The 17500-nt window shown below is 43.8% G+C and overlaps 1 protein-coding gene and 1 long non-coding RNA gene across 4 annotated transcripts in view; one reads left to right on the forward strand and one right to left on the reverse strand.

Moving 5' to 3' along the window:
- The first annotated feature begins 1815 nt into the window (after positions 1-1815).
- On the forward strand, positions 1816-7626 carry LOC310853489. Its single transcript, XR_014568803.1, has 3 exons — positions 1816-1909; positions 1951-3347; positions 4239-7626. It is a non-coding gene; the product is annotated as an uncharacterized lncRNA (long non-coding RNA).
- A 113-nt stretch (positions 7627-7739) lies between these two features.
- Positions 7740-17500, reverse strand: part of shank3b (SH3 and multiple ankyrin repeat domains 3b) — a 56523-nt gene continuing 46762 nt past the window's right edge. For 2 of the 3 annotated variants that reach the window (XM_083757841.1, XM_083757842.1), the window contains exons 24-27: positions 14396-14698; positions 11201-12278; positions 10543-10572; positions 7740-8455 (exon numbers count right to left, since the gene is read on the reverse strand). In XM_083757841.1, the coding sequence (XP_083613967.1) occupies positions 7858-8455; positions 10543-10572; positions 11201-12278; positions 14396-14698 (2009 nt within the window). In that variant the 3' untranslated portion in view covers positions 7740-7857. Of the gene's footprint in view, positions 8456-10524; positions 10573-11200; positions 12279-14395; positions 14699-17500 lie in introns of all 3 variants that reach the window. The other variant, XM_083757843.1, reaches the window with a different exon arrangement.

Consider the following 17500-nt stretch of genomic DNA (forward strand, 5'->3'; position numbering starts at 1 on the left):
ATTTTTAAATCATGTGATTTGATTTGGTTGGGCAGCCTCCAATTAAAGCCCCCCTGCTCATCAGAATGATGATTATATGAAGTGCTGCCCACTTCATTCTGTGATTACAATTCCCAACAGAATCAGGGCAAACTCTTTTCTCTTTTACTTCAAACGTTACACTTGTTTACAAGATAAGGTCCACCGTTTTCAATCCATCATAACAAGGAGATAAGAGGAGATAAGGTCAGTGTCTACTAAAATACAGTAGGCCTCACGTCCCCTCCCTAGGCTGTGATCATTGGTGCCCAGACCCCAGGTTATAGGAACCACTGTCCTAGATTCTATACCTTTATACCAGATCAGCTTTTAGTGACACCAACACTTCACCTCTCCATGCCGGTAAACCAGGACGATAATAATAATGATAATAATATTTTAAATGTCCAGTATCAGGCCTTTAGGATGAATATGCCATCCAAACACAGAACGTGAACAGAGATAACAAACTCCATGCCATTCAGTGGAATTTCATGTCCCTCCCCCATGGCGATGGCTTCCGCCTGCCTGTTAGCTCAGTTAGTGCACCATAATGGTAGTTGTGAAGTTGATCTGGTGACAAAATCAATCAATACTGTACGTCCATAATTACTACCTGCTGAACTTACTTGAGAACTGTAAATGTGTCGTTTATCTAACTGCTGTCAGATTCTTATAACTGTCACTGCTCAGTGCATTAGCGAAAACTGCACCCGCTACTGTTAGGCTATAACACCTGGAGCGAAGTGCGTTTATACAGAAACTATAGGTCAGTTCCGTCTGAACATCCTAGATGTTGATTGCACTACCCATATGCATGACAGTATATTGTAATCAGCCCAGAGCCCTGCCTGCGTGCATGAGCAAAATAACTTGAGAATGGATGCCCAATATTCAGTCTTGGTGGGAATGATCAGCAGGCTAGCCTGATATGATTCACTTTGAGGTCGAAAGCGTCATGGTCACAATCAAGGTCAAGGTCAAGAACGAGAATGGGCAGGTGGATGTCCATGAATCTAGGTGGGAATGGTGTTCATCCACATCTGATTCAGGGTCGGCAGTTGTGTTGTCCCCCACAGGTCACAGTGGTTACCCAGACCCTAGCCTCGGTACCAGGCTTTCATTTTTGTTGGTGCACTGCAAAAATTGAAAGCCTGGAGGAACGCATTGGCCGCTCTGGTCTAAAATTGGGAGTCAACCCTTCCGGGTGGGCGTCGCTCCAAATGATGTGACGTAGCGCTGCACTAGGGGGGAGAGGAGGGGCCGGGGGTGACGGACAGATCGATGAGATACAATCAGGGCGTGCGCAAATCTGAGCCGCGACCCGCCCCTCTAGACCAGAAACCTAACACGTTAGCTCAGGCTACCCAGACCCAAACTATAACAAAGTCAGGGTTCGACAGGGTTATAAATGATTTGGGTAAGAGGCGGACTGGGTTAAGGCTAGACTAGATTGTGCTGGAATAAAGTAGGATTCAGATTAATCTGATATGAATTTTCAATTCATCTGTTTCATTAGATTTAAAGTCTGTCTGAACCCATTATCCAGTCAGAATCCAGACTATAAACGAGGGGTGGGCAACAACCTTTTCGGGCATAATATCACTTGGCCGTTTTCCAAGGTTGGCGTGATCACCCAGCAGTAACAACAGACAATGGAAAACCACCATTGCTTCTATGTATAATTATAGGCAGCTAATTAGAATAACACACATGGATTAAGTCAAGTAATAATAAAACGTAACAAAGAATGCGTCAATAATTTAATATGAATGATAAAGGCAAGATAAATTATCTGGGGAGAAAATATTTATGAACATCAAACAATAATGGTTGTTTTTGATCAACTCAATAGCCCAATATGATCAGCAGGTACGGTTGATAAAAAGAGGTGGTTGCACACCCGTGCTATTTAAACCAATGAGCATCCAGGGTGGTGGGTACCCGTGCTATTTAAACCAATGAGCATCCAGGGTGGTGGGTAGGTCGATCAACATAACGTTGCTGTCGTGCAGAAACCTTGCACCTCCATATTCCCCCCATAAATGAATGCCCTACTTCTTCATACAAATATCGTGCAGCAAAAGTAGTGAAAATAGACAATCTACGAGCTTGTATTGTAGAGGGGCGTTAGAAAATAGTTTAGAAATGTTTTGAACGTTAAAGTGTTAAGTTGTGTGTCTGTTGGTTTATAAATATTTAACCATGAAAGGTATAAGAGCTTGTGACCAAAATAACTCCATTGGATCCATTGGATTTGGAACACAGGTTATTTTAGTATAACAGTAGCACCCAACAGTGACGATGATACTGTTAGTTGCTAACAGAACATCACCAGTGACACTTCCTTATGGCTCAGGAGGAGACTGGTTCCGTCTCATTTGCAACTAGGTAGGGAACATTTGTAGGAAATATACAGTAGCTGCTTGGGACCGTCTCATTATAGTAGGAAGCATACTGTAGGATGCATCCTATAGTCACTGTACAGTAGGTTCCTTGGTTTGATTAAATCTGGTTTAGAATTTTAACTGCCTTCCTTCTTCTATTGACATCCTTTTGTATGACTATTGCACTCGGTCAGTATATCTGGTACTCTACAGCAGTGGTTCTTAAAGTGGGGTAGTTGAGGGAGGACCAGGGGGTCCCCATGCAAACCTAGGAACAGTTAAAACACTGTTATGACTTTTAGGTTTCGTCTATTTTTTGTTAACCCATTCTGGCCTGAGATCAGATTCATACGAGGTTTCCACTGGACACACACTGGTCTGATTAACCCATTCTGACCTGAGATGTCAGTCGTTCTTCGATTTTTCAAAAAATAGCAGACCTACAAGCTCGTATCGCGCCACTCGGTGGCGCGATATGAGCTTGTAGATCTGCTATTTTTCAATAGCTAAAGCATAACATGATGCTAAACACCAAAATGAATCAGAATGGGTTAAAGGTTGTAGGGACAAAAGAGGAAAAAGAATCTGTCTTCAGTGACTTTGATTTATTGAGCATGCCTGACCTTCATCAGGCATGCCTGATGAAGGTCAGAACGACCGAAACGTTGCTCAATAAATCTAACTCAAGTGAAGACAGTGTGCGGGATTCTTTTTTCTCTACTTCTCAGATCCAGTTATCCGACGCACCTGTCCATTGTAGGTGTGCATAAGGACTTTTTTAAAGGTTTACAAATCGTTATGGGGGCCCATGGCCAAATGCATATCAATTTGGGGGCCCTTGACATGAAAGTTTCTGAGAACTACTGCACTATTTCTAACTAGTAAGGTGATAGGGTGTGTCATTCCAAATGAGACAGAGCCAGTACTGTATATGGATAGGAGGTGTCATTCCAAATGAGACAGAGCCAGTACTGTATATGGATAGGAGGTGTCATTCCAAATGAGACAGAGCCAGTACTGTATATGGATAGGAGGTGTCATTCCAAATGAGACAGAGCCAGTACTGTATATGGATAGGATGTGTCATTCCAAATGAGACAGAGCCAGTACTGTATATGATATGATGTGTCATTCCAAATGAGACAGAGCCAGTACTGTATATGATATGATGTGTCATTCCAAATGAGACAGAGCCAGTACTGTATATGATATGATGTGTCATTCCAAATGAGACAGAGCCAGTACTGTATATGGATAGGATGTGTCATTCCAAATGAGACAGAGCCAGTACTGTATATGGATAGGATGTGTCATTCCAAATGAGACAGAGCCAGTACTGTATATGATATGATGTGTCATTCCAAATGAGACAGAGCCAGTACTGTATATGGATATGTATAGGATGTGTCATTCCAAATGAGACAGAGCCAGTACTGTATATGGATATGTATAGGATGTGTCATTCCAAATGAGACAGAGCCAGTACTGTATATGGATATGTATAGGATGTGTCATTCCAAATGAGACAGAGCCAGTACTGTATATGGATGTGTCATTCCAAATGAGACAGAGCCAGTACTGTATATGGATATGTATAGGATGTGTCATTCCAAATGAGACAGAGCCAGTACTGTATATGGATATGTATAGGATGTGTCATTCCAAATGAGACAGAGCCAGTACTGTATATGGATGTGTCATTCCAAATGAGACAGAGCCAGTACTGTATATGGATATGTATAGGATGTGTCATTCCAAATGAGACAGAGCCAGTACTGTATATGGATGTGTCATTCCAAATGAGACAGAGCCAGTACTGTATATGGCAGGGAGTAAAAACTCCATTGATGGCCTGTTTGTAGTTATTAGGAAGGTCACAGGGCTGTGATTGATTCAATCAGAGTTTAGAGAAAGTTATATTTTAGTCTTTGTAGATAATGTAGATACTATGGTAGATACAGAATACTTGATTATACTAGGTATAACCAAGTATTAAGATGAAGTATGTTAGTAATGTTGAGAGTTAAGGTCAGGTATTAACCGCAGGTTTTAAATGTAAGGTAGATATATAAGGTTATAGTTAAGATCAGGACATAAAGGACCATACCGGTGGTCTGGCATGTTAGCCCATATGACTCACTATTACAGTAAGTGATATAGTTTGTGAATATCTGTACTTTTTTATTTACTGCGACATACATCAGCTATTGTCATTATTTTTGAATAATTCAGACAATGTTTTGAATTTGTTTGGAAACTGTCTAAATTGTAACACAAAAAAAACATATATAGTAAAAAGAAAATGTACTTTTGTATATGCTTAAAGAGGAATTCCATTATATTTTGTCATTTGTGTTTTAAGGCATTTTGTATGTATTCATGACTTGTTAACATTGCTGTTTAACCAATACATAAACCAATAATAAACTAAAACAAAATAAAGCAATTAGTGGGGAAATGGTCTATATATTTATGTTTGATATGGGGCTGGAGCGGTGAACAGACAGGTATGGTCCTTTAAACCTATAGGTCTTAAGTGCAAGGTACTGTAGATATAAAAGGTTATAGTTAAGGGTACCTATAAGGTCATTTCTGTACAGATGGCTTAAGAGAATTAGCACCTTCTCCCATCAGCCCTCAATACACAGGTTAGAACCTGGAGCGGTGAAAGCGACATTTCACCCAAAATCCATTTGAATTGTATAGTCCATTTGAACAGCATTTTGTACTCTCCACAGGCACTGATTCTCCAAGAGGGATTTCATTCCAGTCTGTAGTACATTATATACTGGATTTTCTATCCATTGATTAAAACAATCTGTAGTTCATTCTATGTATTTTCTACTGTATGTAGTATTACAGCCTGGAATGTATTCTACTGTATATTCACGTATGTACAGTAGTCTACAGGGGTTAATTCTTTACATGACAAATTAATGAACGTAAATTGCCAGCGAGTATGTTGCATCAAAACCATTCAGATGCCTCATTCATGCCTTTACTTGTGGTGACAAATTGACCTTGTTGCTTCAATAGACACCATACATCTGTATAGTAGTCCAAGGTTTTCAGAAGGTGGCATACCTGTTCCTGGAGTATGTAAGACTTATTTCATGAGCAGAGCACATCAAATGTGTTTTTGGTGAAATGTCACTTTTAAAGCTCTCCCTGAAACAGACACATCAAACAGAAATCAGCCAATCACAACAAAGTCATCATTGACAAATCATCTTGAATTCAAAATCAGTGGCAAATCATACGAATTCCAAAACATCTAGCAAAAACGACCTTTGAGTGAATCCAATTCATTGTCAAATCATACCGAATTCACAATCACCAGCAAGCTATAAACAGAAAATCATCACATGGTTCTGACTTATTTAGAAGCTCAGAATATTCTGAATCGTCAGCTGAACCTATAAATCAAATCTTTCAGTAGGGGATTAGAAAAAGGGTTCTAGAGAGCGAGAGAGAGAGAGAGAGAGAGAGAGAGAGAGAGAGAACGCACCACTATAGGTTCACTATACCCACTGCTGTTGCCATGGTGAGAACAGCCCTCCTCATAATTAAAGATCAAAAATCCAGACAAACGTGCAAATGATCAGCACACCGAACAAGGAGAAGACTATGCTATAATGGGCCGCGCACAGCAAGCACAGAAACTATGACAATGACGCGAGCGACGAGCGTCCATGTGAACGATCGTTCTGTAAACATGTTGAACACGTGGTGAATATGGTATGACGTCCTGTAAATTCTGATCGGTTTTAATTGGCTAGTCGAGTACTTCTATATGACTAATCAACTCGCTCTGGAAACGATCCCAACGACATCGGCGTCGTTGTTGTTGTGATGACTGCGCCATCCACTTGAGTTGGAACGATATTTTATAACGAGATATGTAGTTATAGTTGTCGTACTTGCTGTGGACAACCCTATAAACAGTGTCCACTGTCCTATGAATGTTAAAGGTCTGGTGACATGAAAAAATGTTTTTTGTAATCTTTTCTTATTATTTTAGGTTTTGTGAGCTCAGATGCACCCAAAAAACCCGAACTTTTAACATTCAGTAGATTTTCTGTGGTCTGGGGTTTACTGGCTCAAACAAGTGCTCTGATTTGCCTGTGGACTGTGATGTGATGTAAATCCCATATACGGTATGACAACAATTTGCCAGCAGTCACTGTTGACGGATTTTTCATTGCAGCTTAAAAGGCTTCAGAACACAGAGAGAAAATGGGACCACAGCAAATCCACTGAATGTTCAACGTTCAGGTTGTGTGGATGAAATTGAGGTCATAAAACCTAAAAGAAAAACGAAAAATAAAAAGAAATGAAAATCAATGTCATGAAAACCTTTAAAACCACATGTTGGAGCTACATGGCTTCCTCAGGCTGACACGTTGGTGAATTAATATAAGAAACTACAATACGTAACAGAAGAACTAGTCAATATTGTTGTTTTTTTCCATTGAGGAAAATAAGTATTATTCATTGTGTTTTCTAAAGATCTCCTTCTGTCTGTGATGTCATAAGCCATACTGTGCCCTTCCTTGCCGTCTTCAGTCAGCAGGGGGGGTGCAGAATGGTGCATAATTATTAAAATAATCATACTATTAAAGGAACACAAATCAGCTCTCATCTACGTATTGTTGTCCAATGAGACAACTACAAGCAAGAATCAAAACGATCAAGAATCAAGACTTGAGAATCCAAAAGTAGTAATTGTGTAATTATTGGTGGTTCATGATTGCTTTAGCATACTGTCATGCTGCCCCCTCTTCATCTCCGGCTTACAACAGTTGATCAAAGCTGATCTGACAATACTGTGCCCCGTCAAAGTTAATTAGACTCTGTTTGCCGATAAAAAGATACAAAGTGAATTAATTCATTAATATACAAAGTATATTCTACCGCCTCGGATTCTACAATGGTCAGAGGTTGAGAGGTCAGAGGTTAAGCCTAACTTATACTCTGATGCGCGACACTGTCGTGTGCCGGAAATAGCGGAGCTACAAGGTCACGTAGAGAGGATGTCAAAAACTCAAAATATCTTTAAAATAAATGTGATATATATTATATCTATATATATATATATATTGTTTTGCATTGGGGTCCCTGGCACAAAATACTTTCAGATGGGGATCTGCGGCTAAATACATAAATGATAGTTTTTCTGTTGAACAGACTGAAGACAAATATCCCTGTGGGGACAATAAAGACTACTATTATCTCAAGGTCAGAAGTTTGGGAAAGTATGAAAATGTTTTGTGCCAGTGACAACCAATAAAAGCTTTGCGTTGTTTAAAAAAGATTCCACATCTTTCACATTTCTTTTGCAGACATGGTAGATGGGCTATTTCCGACAGGTGACGTGGCCGTGTGACGGAGTAGGAATCGGGGCTTTACGAGGTCAGGCGTTGGGATGGAGGAGGAGGAGGAGGCGCGTGGGTCAGGCGGAGCTGTCCAACAGCTGTCTGAGAGCACGCTCGATGTTGATGCGGTGTCCCAGCCGGGTGACGCCCAGCTCCGTGTAGTCGTCTTTGGTGAGAGCCGGCAGGTGCGAGCCCTCGATCTCGTGCTCCTGGAAGCGCTGCCGGTGCTCCGCCAGGCCCACGCTCTCCAGCCAGTCGCCCACGTCGTACTTGCTCCACAGGTTCAGGGGCCGCTGTCTGAATGGCCGCAGCGCCATCAGGGGACCCCCCAGCACGGGGGAGGGACAGGGGGACACCTGGGGCGAGGGCGAGGGCGAGCGGGAGCGCGTCCGGGCGCTGGCGCTCCTCATGACGAAGCGGACCTCCTTGGGCTCCGGCGGCAGGCTGAGGCTGGACGACTTCTGCATGGTCAGGCCACGCCCGTGGCTCAGGTGTGACCTATCGGAGCAATTCGAGGAGGGGGAGGAGCTCCGTCCCATAGGCCTATCGATGCAGGGTGAGGGGGAAGGGGAGGGGCTTCGGCGGGTGACTGGATAGCGACATCCTGGTCTGACAGTGTAGCTGGTGTAGCCTCTCTGGGAAATGGTGTGTAGCTCTCCAAGACTGGAGAACAGCCTGGAAGATTAATCACACACACAGTTAACTGCTTAAATAACTACCAACTACTTCATTAACTACTTAACTGATTAATTAATTAATAACTAATAACTGCAGACTGCTGCCATTTTTCAAGGATCTTTATCCCGAATCCAACCCTTGATGCTGAGTGCCATGCAGGGAGTTACTTTAGGGTGCTATTTTGATAGTGTTTGTTTGGTATGCCCCGTCTGGAGATCAAACACCGACCTCCCAATCTCAGGGCTTCACCAAGACCACTGAGCTGAATTACCAATAGGGTTAATAGGGCTCAACAGTGACCTTGACCTTTGACTGCCTGCTAATAAGTCCATCCTTGAGCCCAAGTGGACATTGGTGTCAAACGTTGTGAAATTCCCCCGAGATGTTCCTGAGATATCACATTGTCAGACATGAGGTTACAGTGACATCAACTTTTGACCAGCTACTTCTAACCAGTTCATTCTTGAGTGCCAAATGTGATGAGATTCCCTCAAGGCTGGGATGTACGGACATATGGACGGAGTGGTGGAAAGTAACTAAGTACATTTACTTAAATACTGTACAATTTTGAGGTATTTGTACTTTACTTGAGTATTTCCAATTTTTACTTCTACTCCACTACATCTCGGATCCAAATATTGTTACTAGTTACTAGTTACTTTTAGACTTGAATTATTACTACAAAACATACATTAAGCACTTCAGCACTTATATACAGTACATTTCGGCCATTTTAAAATAGCCGATCTGCAGCTCACAATGCGTTGCGATGTGACGCATTGTGAGCTTGTAGATCTGCTATTTTCAAATGTTTTTTTAACAGTTAAAAACTGTACTTTTACTTTTACTTTGAATTCCGGACTTTTACTTCTACATACTTCTACATTGCGGTATTGATACTTTTACTTAAGTAAAACAAATTAGTACTTTTTCCACCACCGGATGGATGGATGGACAGACAGACAGACAGACAGACAGACAGACAGACAGACAGACAGACAGACAGACAGACAGACAGACAGACAGACAGACGGTCGGGACGGACATACCTGCACATAATTACAGGAAGACGGACATAGGAAAACATAATGCCTCTGGCCATGGCTGTCCTCAGTAGAGGCGTTAAAACAAAATCAGTTTTGACATTAGATGTCAATTATGCATTGGGTAAGTTTCATGGCGTAGTGGTAGCATCAATGGTTGGTAATACAAGGTTTTACTAGTGAAATATGCTTTTACCAAATCGATTAAGGTTAGGCACAGTTAGTATGGTTAAGTTCAGGTGGGGTTATGGTAAGAATGGGGAGGGCATTGAGCTTGGAATTGGCTTTGAAAATGCATACACACGTAGAAAGTTTTTCAAATACTAAGGGCTATATCTTGTGTCACCCCTTAACTCTAAACTTATTTGCCACATTTTAAAATAGTTCAACTAGCCGATCTAAATCGACACGTTGTGAGCTTGTAGATCGGCTATTTGAACCATTTTAAAAGGTTGTTAAATAGTAAAAATCACACCCGTGTGAAGTGAGGGGCGCTCTTATCATCGTACATCAGGCCGTAACATTTGCTCAGACACATACGATGTAAATTCTCCATTCATTGTCAATGGGAATTTCATATTTAAGACATGATATTGGTCCTACATATTGCCTAACATGTCACCCTTGACATCCGACTACTATTTTGCGGTTTGGTGGGACAGTGGTGCACTGCGAGGCAGTGAGGGGTCTACTCTTGAGTGACCTTTGACAGTTTCCGACACCTGTAACAGATGTTATGAAGATGTACAGGACCGCATTCATTTAACGTCCAAAATGATGTGCCAGGCCGCGGCAATGCTATCAAAACCTACCCGACTGAACTGACTGTGGATGGGCAACCAGAGATCACAACACCTCTGTTATGATGCAGGCCTGTTTAAATATGTTTTCAGTTGTAGAACTGTAGTCAGAAATGAGTTCCTCCTGTTTGTATAAAAGTCAGGAGGCAGTTAAGATTAAGTCATACTGTAGGTTAGTTAATAACTTCCTAGTGATTTATTAGTTAAAATCAGGAATGTTTACCCAGGAGTCAAAACCTACGATTTACTCTCTCCACTGTCATCCACACTCCTACAATGACAAAAAGGACATACAAACTGTTACTAAACAATACAAACACACACGCACGCACGTACGCACGCACGCATGTGAATACAATATAACTAACACATGTGCAGTGGTTTACAAGCAGCAGTGCCCTGAAGCTAATAAGTCTCCCCTGGTAGTACGGTAGGTGTAGCAGTGAAATATGTCCCCTGGTAGTATGGTAGGTGTAGCAGTGAAATATCTCCCCTGGTAGTACGGTAGGTGTAGCAGTGAAATATCTCCCCTGGTAGTACGGTAGGTGTAGCAGTGAAATATCTCCCCTGGTAGTACGGTAGGTGTAGCAGTGAAATATCTCCCCTGGTAGTACGGTAGGTGTAGCAGTGAAATATCTCCCCTGGTAGTACGGTAGGTGTAGCAGTGAAATATCTCCCCTGGTAGTATGGTAGGTGTAGCAGTGAAATATCTCCCCTGGTAGTATGGTAGGTGTAGCAGTGAAATATCTCCCCTGGTAGTATGGTAGGTGTAGCAGTGAAATATCTCCCCTGGTAGTATGGTAGGTGTAGCAGTGAAATATCTCCCCTGGTAGTATGGTAGGTGTAGCTTGTAGTATTTGTTAGTATTAATCTGTATTATTATTATAGTTTCAGTGTACCTGGCTCCACCCACCGGTGACCTACGACCTGGGTCCAGAGGGCTCGGCTCCTCCCCGAGGGAGTGACAGTCTTTGTTCAGCAGCTGCAGCCGATTGGCCAGATCCATCCCGGAGCCCGCCCTGCTGGTCAGATCCAGAGCGGAGGCCGTCGTCCCCTGCATGGCACCTCCCCCTTCCTGGCCCGGCTCCTCCCCCCACAGCTTGGACCTCCTCTGGAAAAGATAGCGGGGCTGCTGGGAGGAGGCGGAGCAGGAGGCGGACGAGGGGAGGAGCTCGCTGTCTGACGACTGCTTCATCAGGGGGTCTCTGAGCGACGAGCGGCCTCGCCCAATCGGCGAGCGGAGGCGGGGCTTGAGGACCGACGGGGAGGTGGGGGACACCGCAGGCGGCGAGGTGGGGGGAAGGCCGAGGGGCGGGGCCAGGGTGATGGAGGGAGGCAGGGAGTCCTCCGAGCCCTCCCCTCCCCCCTCGCCCCCTCGCCGGGGCAACAGGGTGAGGGAGGGCGGGGGCGAGGCGAAGGGAAGGGGCGGAGACACCAGGCCGATCCGGCGAAGCTCCTCCCTCGTCTCCTCGTCACTGGAGGAGAGCAGCGCCGGGGGGAGCGTCACCGTGTACGCCCCGCTCTCCTCCTCCGAGCTGCCAATCGTCAGGCTCCGCCGCCTGTCAATCAGAGCGGACTGGCCCTCGTTGGCCAGCGCTGGAAGAGGGGCGGGTCTCCAGCGCTCGGGGGAGGGGGCGGCCGACGACGTCATGCCCCCCTCCGTCTCCGGGCGCTCCACCACCTGTCCGTCGGGGAAAAGGGGCGGAGTCACGCGTTTGTGCCTCGGCTCGGGGCTGGTCTGGGGGGTGGTGCGCTTGCTGCGCTGCTCGGGGCTCGTCTGGGGCACGGGGCGCTTGGACCGTGGCTCGGGGCTGCCCTGAGGGGTGGGGACAGGGGTGCGTTTGTGTCTGCCGTCGGGGCTGACGAGCGGGGTGGGCGAGGCAGACATTGGCTTGGAGCGGGGCTCGGGGCTCGGCGTTCGGGCCGTGAGCGCTCGCTCTCGTGCAGCAAGAGCCAAGGCGAGAGGAGAGGAGGGATCTGGGAATAAGAGAAGAGATTCAATCCAGTATTAGTAGAATGGACTTCAATAATAATAACAGATATCTATCAACTGTGCATGTGAATTGCGTGTGGTTGAGAACCTGTCTTCCTTCCTTCACCCCCCTCAAATGCAAAAATGTCTGCTTTTTGGATTTATTGGTGACAACAACGTTGTTGAATGCAAATAGACATGAAGCCCAGCTGAGCATGCATCTCCACAACACGGTAGGCGCAGGCGCTTGATTTGATTACCAAACTTCCTCGCAGGAGGACAAGTTTAATCCCATTACGCTTTATTTAACAATGCTGCGTCATACGGAGGTGTTGCGCCCACAATGTGGCATGCTTCATACGCTCAGAACGCCGGGACAACGCTCCACACGTCCCAAACTCTTCTCCCCTCTGGCTCCAAAACTGTGAAATGCACTTCCCATTGCAGTCAGAACTGCAGCATCACTCCCAATCTTCCGCCGTAGTCTGAAAACCCACCTTTTAAGACTCCATCATGGCCCATAGCACTTACCCCACCCCCTTAGATAGCATTTCTGTAGACTTAGATAGCATTTGATACAGACTTATAGCATGTTATGTAGACAGCACTATAATTGCATTCTATGTAGTCATAGCACGTCATAGTACATATGTATAGCATAGTATAGTATATATGTATAGTTTCATTATATAGATATTCCACTGTTACGTTATTAGCTTACGCATGTTTCATGATAAATGCTTTTTATGTGATGTATTCCCATGCTTTTTTGTTCTTGCTTAATGTGAATCGCTCTGGATTAAGAGCGTCTGCTAAATGCCTAAATTGTAAATTGGGTGATGCGCCAACAGCGGCAGCGGCGTGGATCATCTCTTTTCTGCACACTGACGACACCGTTGTAAATCTTGCATGTGTTCAAATGTTTTATTTCAATTATCCTAGTTATTTAAAAACCTTCTAGGAACCAGTTCACATCTACTTATTCTCTAAGACATACCCAACATCTTTTTTTCATTGTGCCCAGTATTTCAAGAGAAATAGGGAGACGTGCCTTCAAGTTTAAAGCACCAGCAGATTGGAACATCCTGTCCTTGTCCCTTAGATCAATTACCTCTTTCAATGCTTTCAAGAATGCATTGCTGGTTCATCTCACATCTAGCTGTTCTTGTTTCTGATTATATTTCCTTATTTATTTATCCTTTTGGCATACTTGTTTATTTGCATTGATTGTCTATTTTCGTGATTTTTTGTTTTTGTATTTTGTATCTCTCACTTGCAATGGTATATAGTATATTACTTAACTGTACTGTACTTGTTTGTTGTATGTTGTGCCTTAAAACCCATTTTGACCTGAGACCAGATTCTAAAAATATCTTCTACATCCTGACAGTTTTCTGAAAAAGCTATGTTTCTATGGCAGTCGTTCTTCGATTTTTCAAAAATCGAAAAAACGAGCTTGTAGATCTGCTATTTTTCAAGAGCACCAAAAGGGGTTCCCGCCCAAAATGGGTTAAGGACTCCCTTGAAAACGAGTTGCTGCAACTCAAGGGACTATCCTTCAGGGAGATTTCAAAATAAAACGTGCACACATCAGCATAATGGCTACATTGCCTGCCAAGCTGCCGAACACCGTTGCTTGAATAAATTAAATTTTTGTAACTGTAAGGCAACCTCACCTTTTCGTTGCCTAATGATAACATATACTCTTACCAGCTTGTCAAAACAATGCCATTTACTGCTTTTTATATAGAAATAAAATTGATATTATGCATAATTAAGTTCAGCCTTTTGGCCCGGCCCTCCAGAATATTTTCTGTTTCTCATTTGGCCCCTTGGGAAAATAATTGCCCACCCCGTGCCTTAATCTTAAGTACTTTGTAATGTGTATTACATTAATTTGAACCACTTTAACCACTTTAAACATTGGCTTTTTGAAAATAGCAGATGTACAAGCTCACATGCGTCGCAATGCAACACAATGTGATCCATTGTGAGCTTGTAAATCTGTCATTTAAAGATAGCTCTTGAACAAATTGTGAAAATGTGGGCAAATACTGTACACATATTTATTTGGGTGTCCTTGGAAAGATTTGCTACACGTGAACAGGTTTGCTATACGTACCCAGTGGTTTTCCAGTCAGCGGGTGCAGGAAGGTGTGTGGGGTGGGGGAGGGCGACAGCACAGGAATAGGGGGCGGGAGCTCGCCCAGATCGTCCATGGAATGGCTCAGGGTAAGGAGGGGGGGCGGGGCATGATTGTCTGACCCCGCCCCCTCCACAGACAGGAAGAGTGAGGATCGACGCCCCTGGACCCGCGCGCGTTCAGAGAGCACCTGCTGCTGGTACAGCTCCGCCCTGCTGGGGCTGAGGTGACCGAGGTCCACGCCCAACGCTGAGCCTCCGTCTTGTTCTTTGGAACCGCTCCCTGACAAGCAGAAAGGAAAAAAAAATCACACCCGTGTGAACCGAGTGGTGCAACTCCCCTCTCTCTCTCTCTCTCCCCCCCCCCCCCTCTCTCTCTTTCTCTTTCTCTCTCATTAGCAGGCAACAGTCTGTCAGCACTGTCTCTCTCTCTCTCTCTGTTTCTGCATGGCACAACAGCGCCCCTACTGGTACTCATACTGGTGCTCATACATACATACATAGGTGAACACGGACATTGCTGGTTGTAGGAGTGGTTGCACCACTCAAAAAGGAGTCAGATGGTTCTTTTTTGACTACAAGAACTAAGTGAATGTTGAACACATTTCACAGTTTCCGGTTTGTTTCAGATGAGGTTCAGATAAGGAGCATCTATTGCACTTCAAGATTAGGCAATGCAGAAGTGTGAATATACTTATGCTTGTCAATAGTGTACTTTTAAGTAGGGGTGGGTCCCGAATCTCGGGACCAAGTATGTACCGAACCGAACGTGCCTGGGTACCGGGTACCCATTACAATAATTCAATTTCGGTTCTCTCTATCGGTTCCCACAGACACGCAGTCACACAATATTTATTTATTTTCTTCCCTTAATAGATGCGCAGGGAACAGAGCTGATCTACAAGCCTACATTGCGTTGCATTAGCGACGAGTTGTGGGCTTGTGGCTTGCAGAGGCGGAGCCATCTCTCTGCATGGAGTTAGACAGTTAGTTGTCGAGGAGTCTAGAGAGTAGAGACAGTGACACGCGCTGTGCCTGGCACTGAGGCATTATTAAAGTTTCTTAAACGTAATTTTCAAGTGAAGTTTATGGGAGGAAACTTTTAAGAGGGGACAGGAATCTTGCGCCTTGTCTGAGTCTTCATTGCATACGTGCGCAGCACGCTGGCTGCGCAGCATTGAATCAACAAGGAGACAAAGCGTTGGTGCACTCAGTTCGAGTGCGCACCCGTGTGTGTGTGTGACGTGTGTGTGTGTGTGTGTGTGTGTGTGTGTGTGTGTGTGTGTGTGTGTGTGTGTGTGAGAGATCACGGCGTAGGGTCCAGATACCCAGTGTAACTTCGAGAGGTGGCGAAAAAACAACAAAAGATAGCATACTTTGGGCAGCCCGTGTGCATGCACATTTCTGTTAGTAGCAAAGCATGCAAGCCGCCTTTGTTTTCAATGATCCCCCATTGATGCGCTGCCCCCTCCCCTTCATTAGCGATGCTAATTTACACAGTCAATCGTGTGTGTGTGTTGCTCTCAGATCTCAGACATGCTTTTATTTGTTATTGGAAATAAGAGAAGTAGCCTACAACACTATTGCCCTGGGTAAATGCAGAATCGATATTATATAGATACATTTAAAAGAATCACTATATTATCCACAAATGGCTCAATAAAGGAGAAGATGTTATACTATTCATGACATTCTCTCAGGCATATTTGTTGTCATTGTCAGTAGTAGTAAGAGGTAACTGTAGTATCCACAAATGGCTCAACTGTTAAAGGAAAGGATGTTGGTCTATACTCTATTCATCTGTCTTAAATCAAAGTCTTAAAAATAAAAGCTTTGTGAAAAACAATTGACCTTAAGTTTATACCATTTATTTTTTTACTATATTATCCACAAATGGCTCAACTGAATGAGGAAGAGGATGTTACACTATTTATTCATTACATGTCTTAAATTGACATTGAGCTTTTTTGTTAAACATTTGACCTCTTTTATATCATTTTGGAACCGAAATAGGGAACCGTTAAGAACCGGAATCGATAAGCAGAACCGGAATCGGTACCGGACTCGAAAAAAACCTAACGATACCCATCCCTACTTTTAAGCCAATCTATAAAATGAAACAACACCACACTGTTGAATAATATACTATGACACCTACTGTATGCCTGACTATGCTTAAATAACACAATTATAGGATGGACAAACGGGTCAATGAGGACTCAATGCCGACGTAGCCTATTCTGTTTCAGTTTGAGGCAGATTCGTGCTGTGCTGTTTGTGGTTCTAACGGAGAGAACAAGTGTATCCACTGCATTCGCTCAGTTGCGTTCACTGCTGCCAAAATCATTATGCGTGATTGCCTTATTTCTCATCATCAGCAAATGCCAGCGGTCATTACTATCGAATGCCACTGTCCTGACATCCACTAAAAATGCAAAGACACAGCCCCTACACAGCCGACTCCAGGGACTGAGAGCTGCATATAGTAGCTCTCAAGCAGCAAATTGTTGCTGTCAGGAAGAAACCTCGTATGCCCAAAACTGTTACTTTGGAAAATAAAGATCCTGTGTTCTAATGGACCCTATGTAGTTATTATTTACTCACAAGCTCTTAATACTTGCAACCCACACTTTCAAAATGTTTCAATTTAAAAAATAGGACCGCAGCGCCTTGTGAGATAGATCGGCTACTTCTGCTACTTTTGTGTGAGACACTGAATAAAATTGAAATATGGAGATACTAGGTTTCTGTTCCGACAGCAACGAAACGCATTATAAACAAAGGTTGGCAGAAAACAGTTACAGGTCCCAATTCCAATCCAAGAGAGTGCATACAGCATGCAGATTGGCTGGCACCTCATTGGTATTCATTTACATTGTGCGCCGCACTGTACTGTACATGAGAAGATGTGATAGTGAAGAGAGCCAACTAGCCAACGTCAACTCGGGACTCCTGCATCGTTGCCAATCGTTGCTACATAATGTGGTGCGCTTCTTTTCCGTTTCGGTCCAAGTAGAGTGTGTACACGGTAGAGTGTTAAAAAAACAGTGAATTCACCTTTAGCTAAGCCCCGCCCTCTCCCACT

This window comes from Protomyctophum parallelum, assembly GCF_964188405.1.
Source record: "Protomyctophum parallelum genome assembly, chromosome: 22".
In the NCBI taxonomy this organism is placed as follows: domain Eukaryota; kingdom Metazoa; phylum Chordata; class Actinopteri; order Myctophiformes; family Myctophidae; genus Protomyctophum; species Protomyctophum parallelum.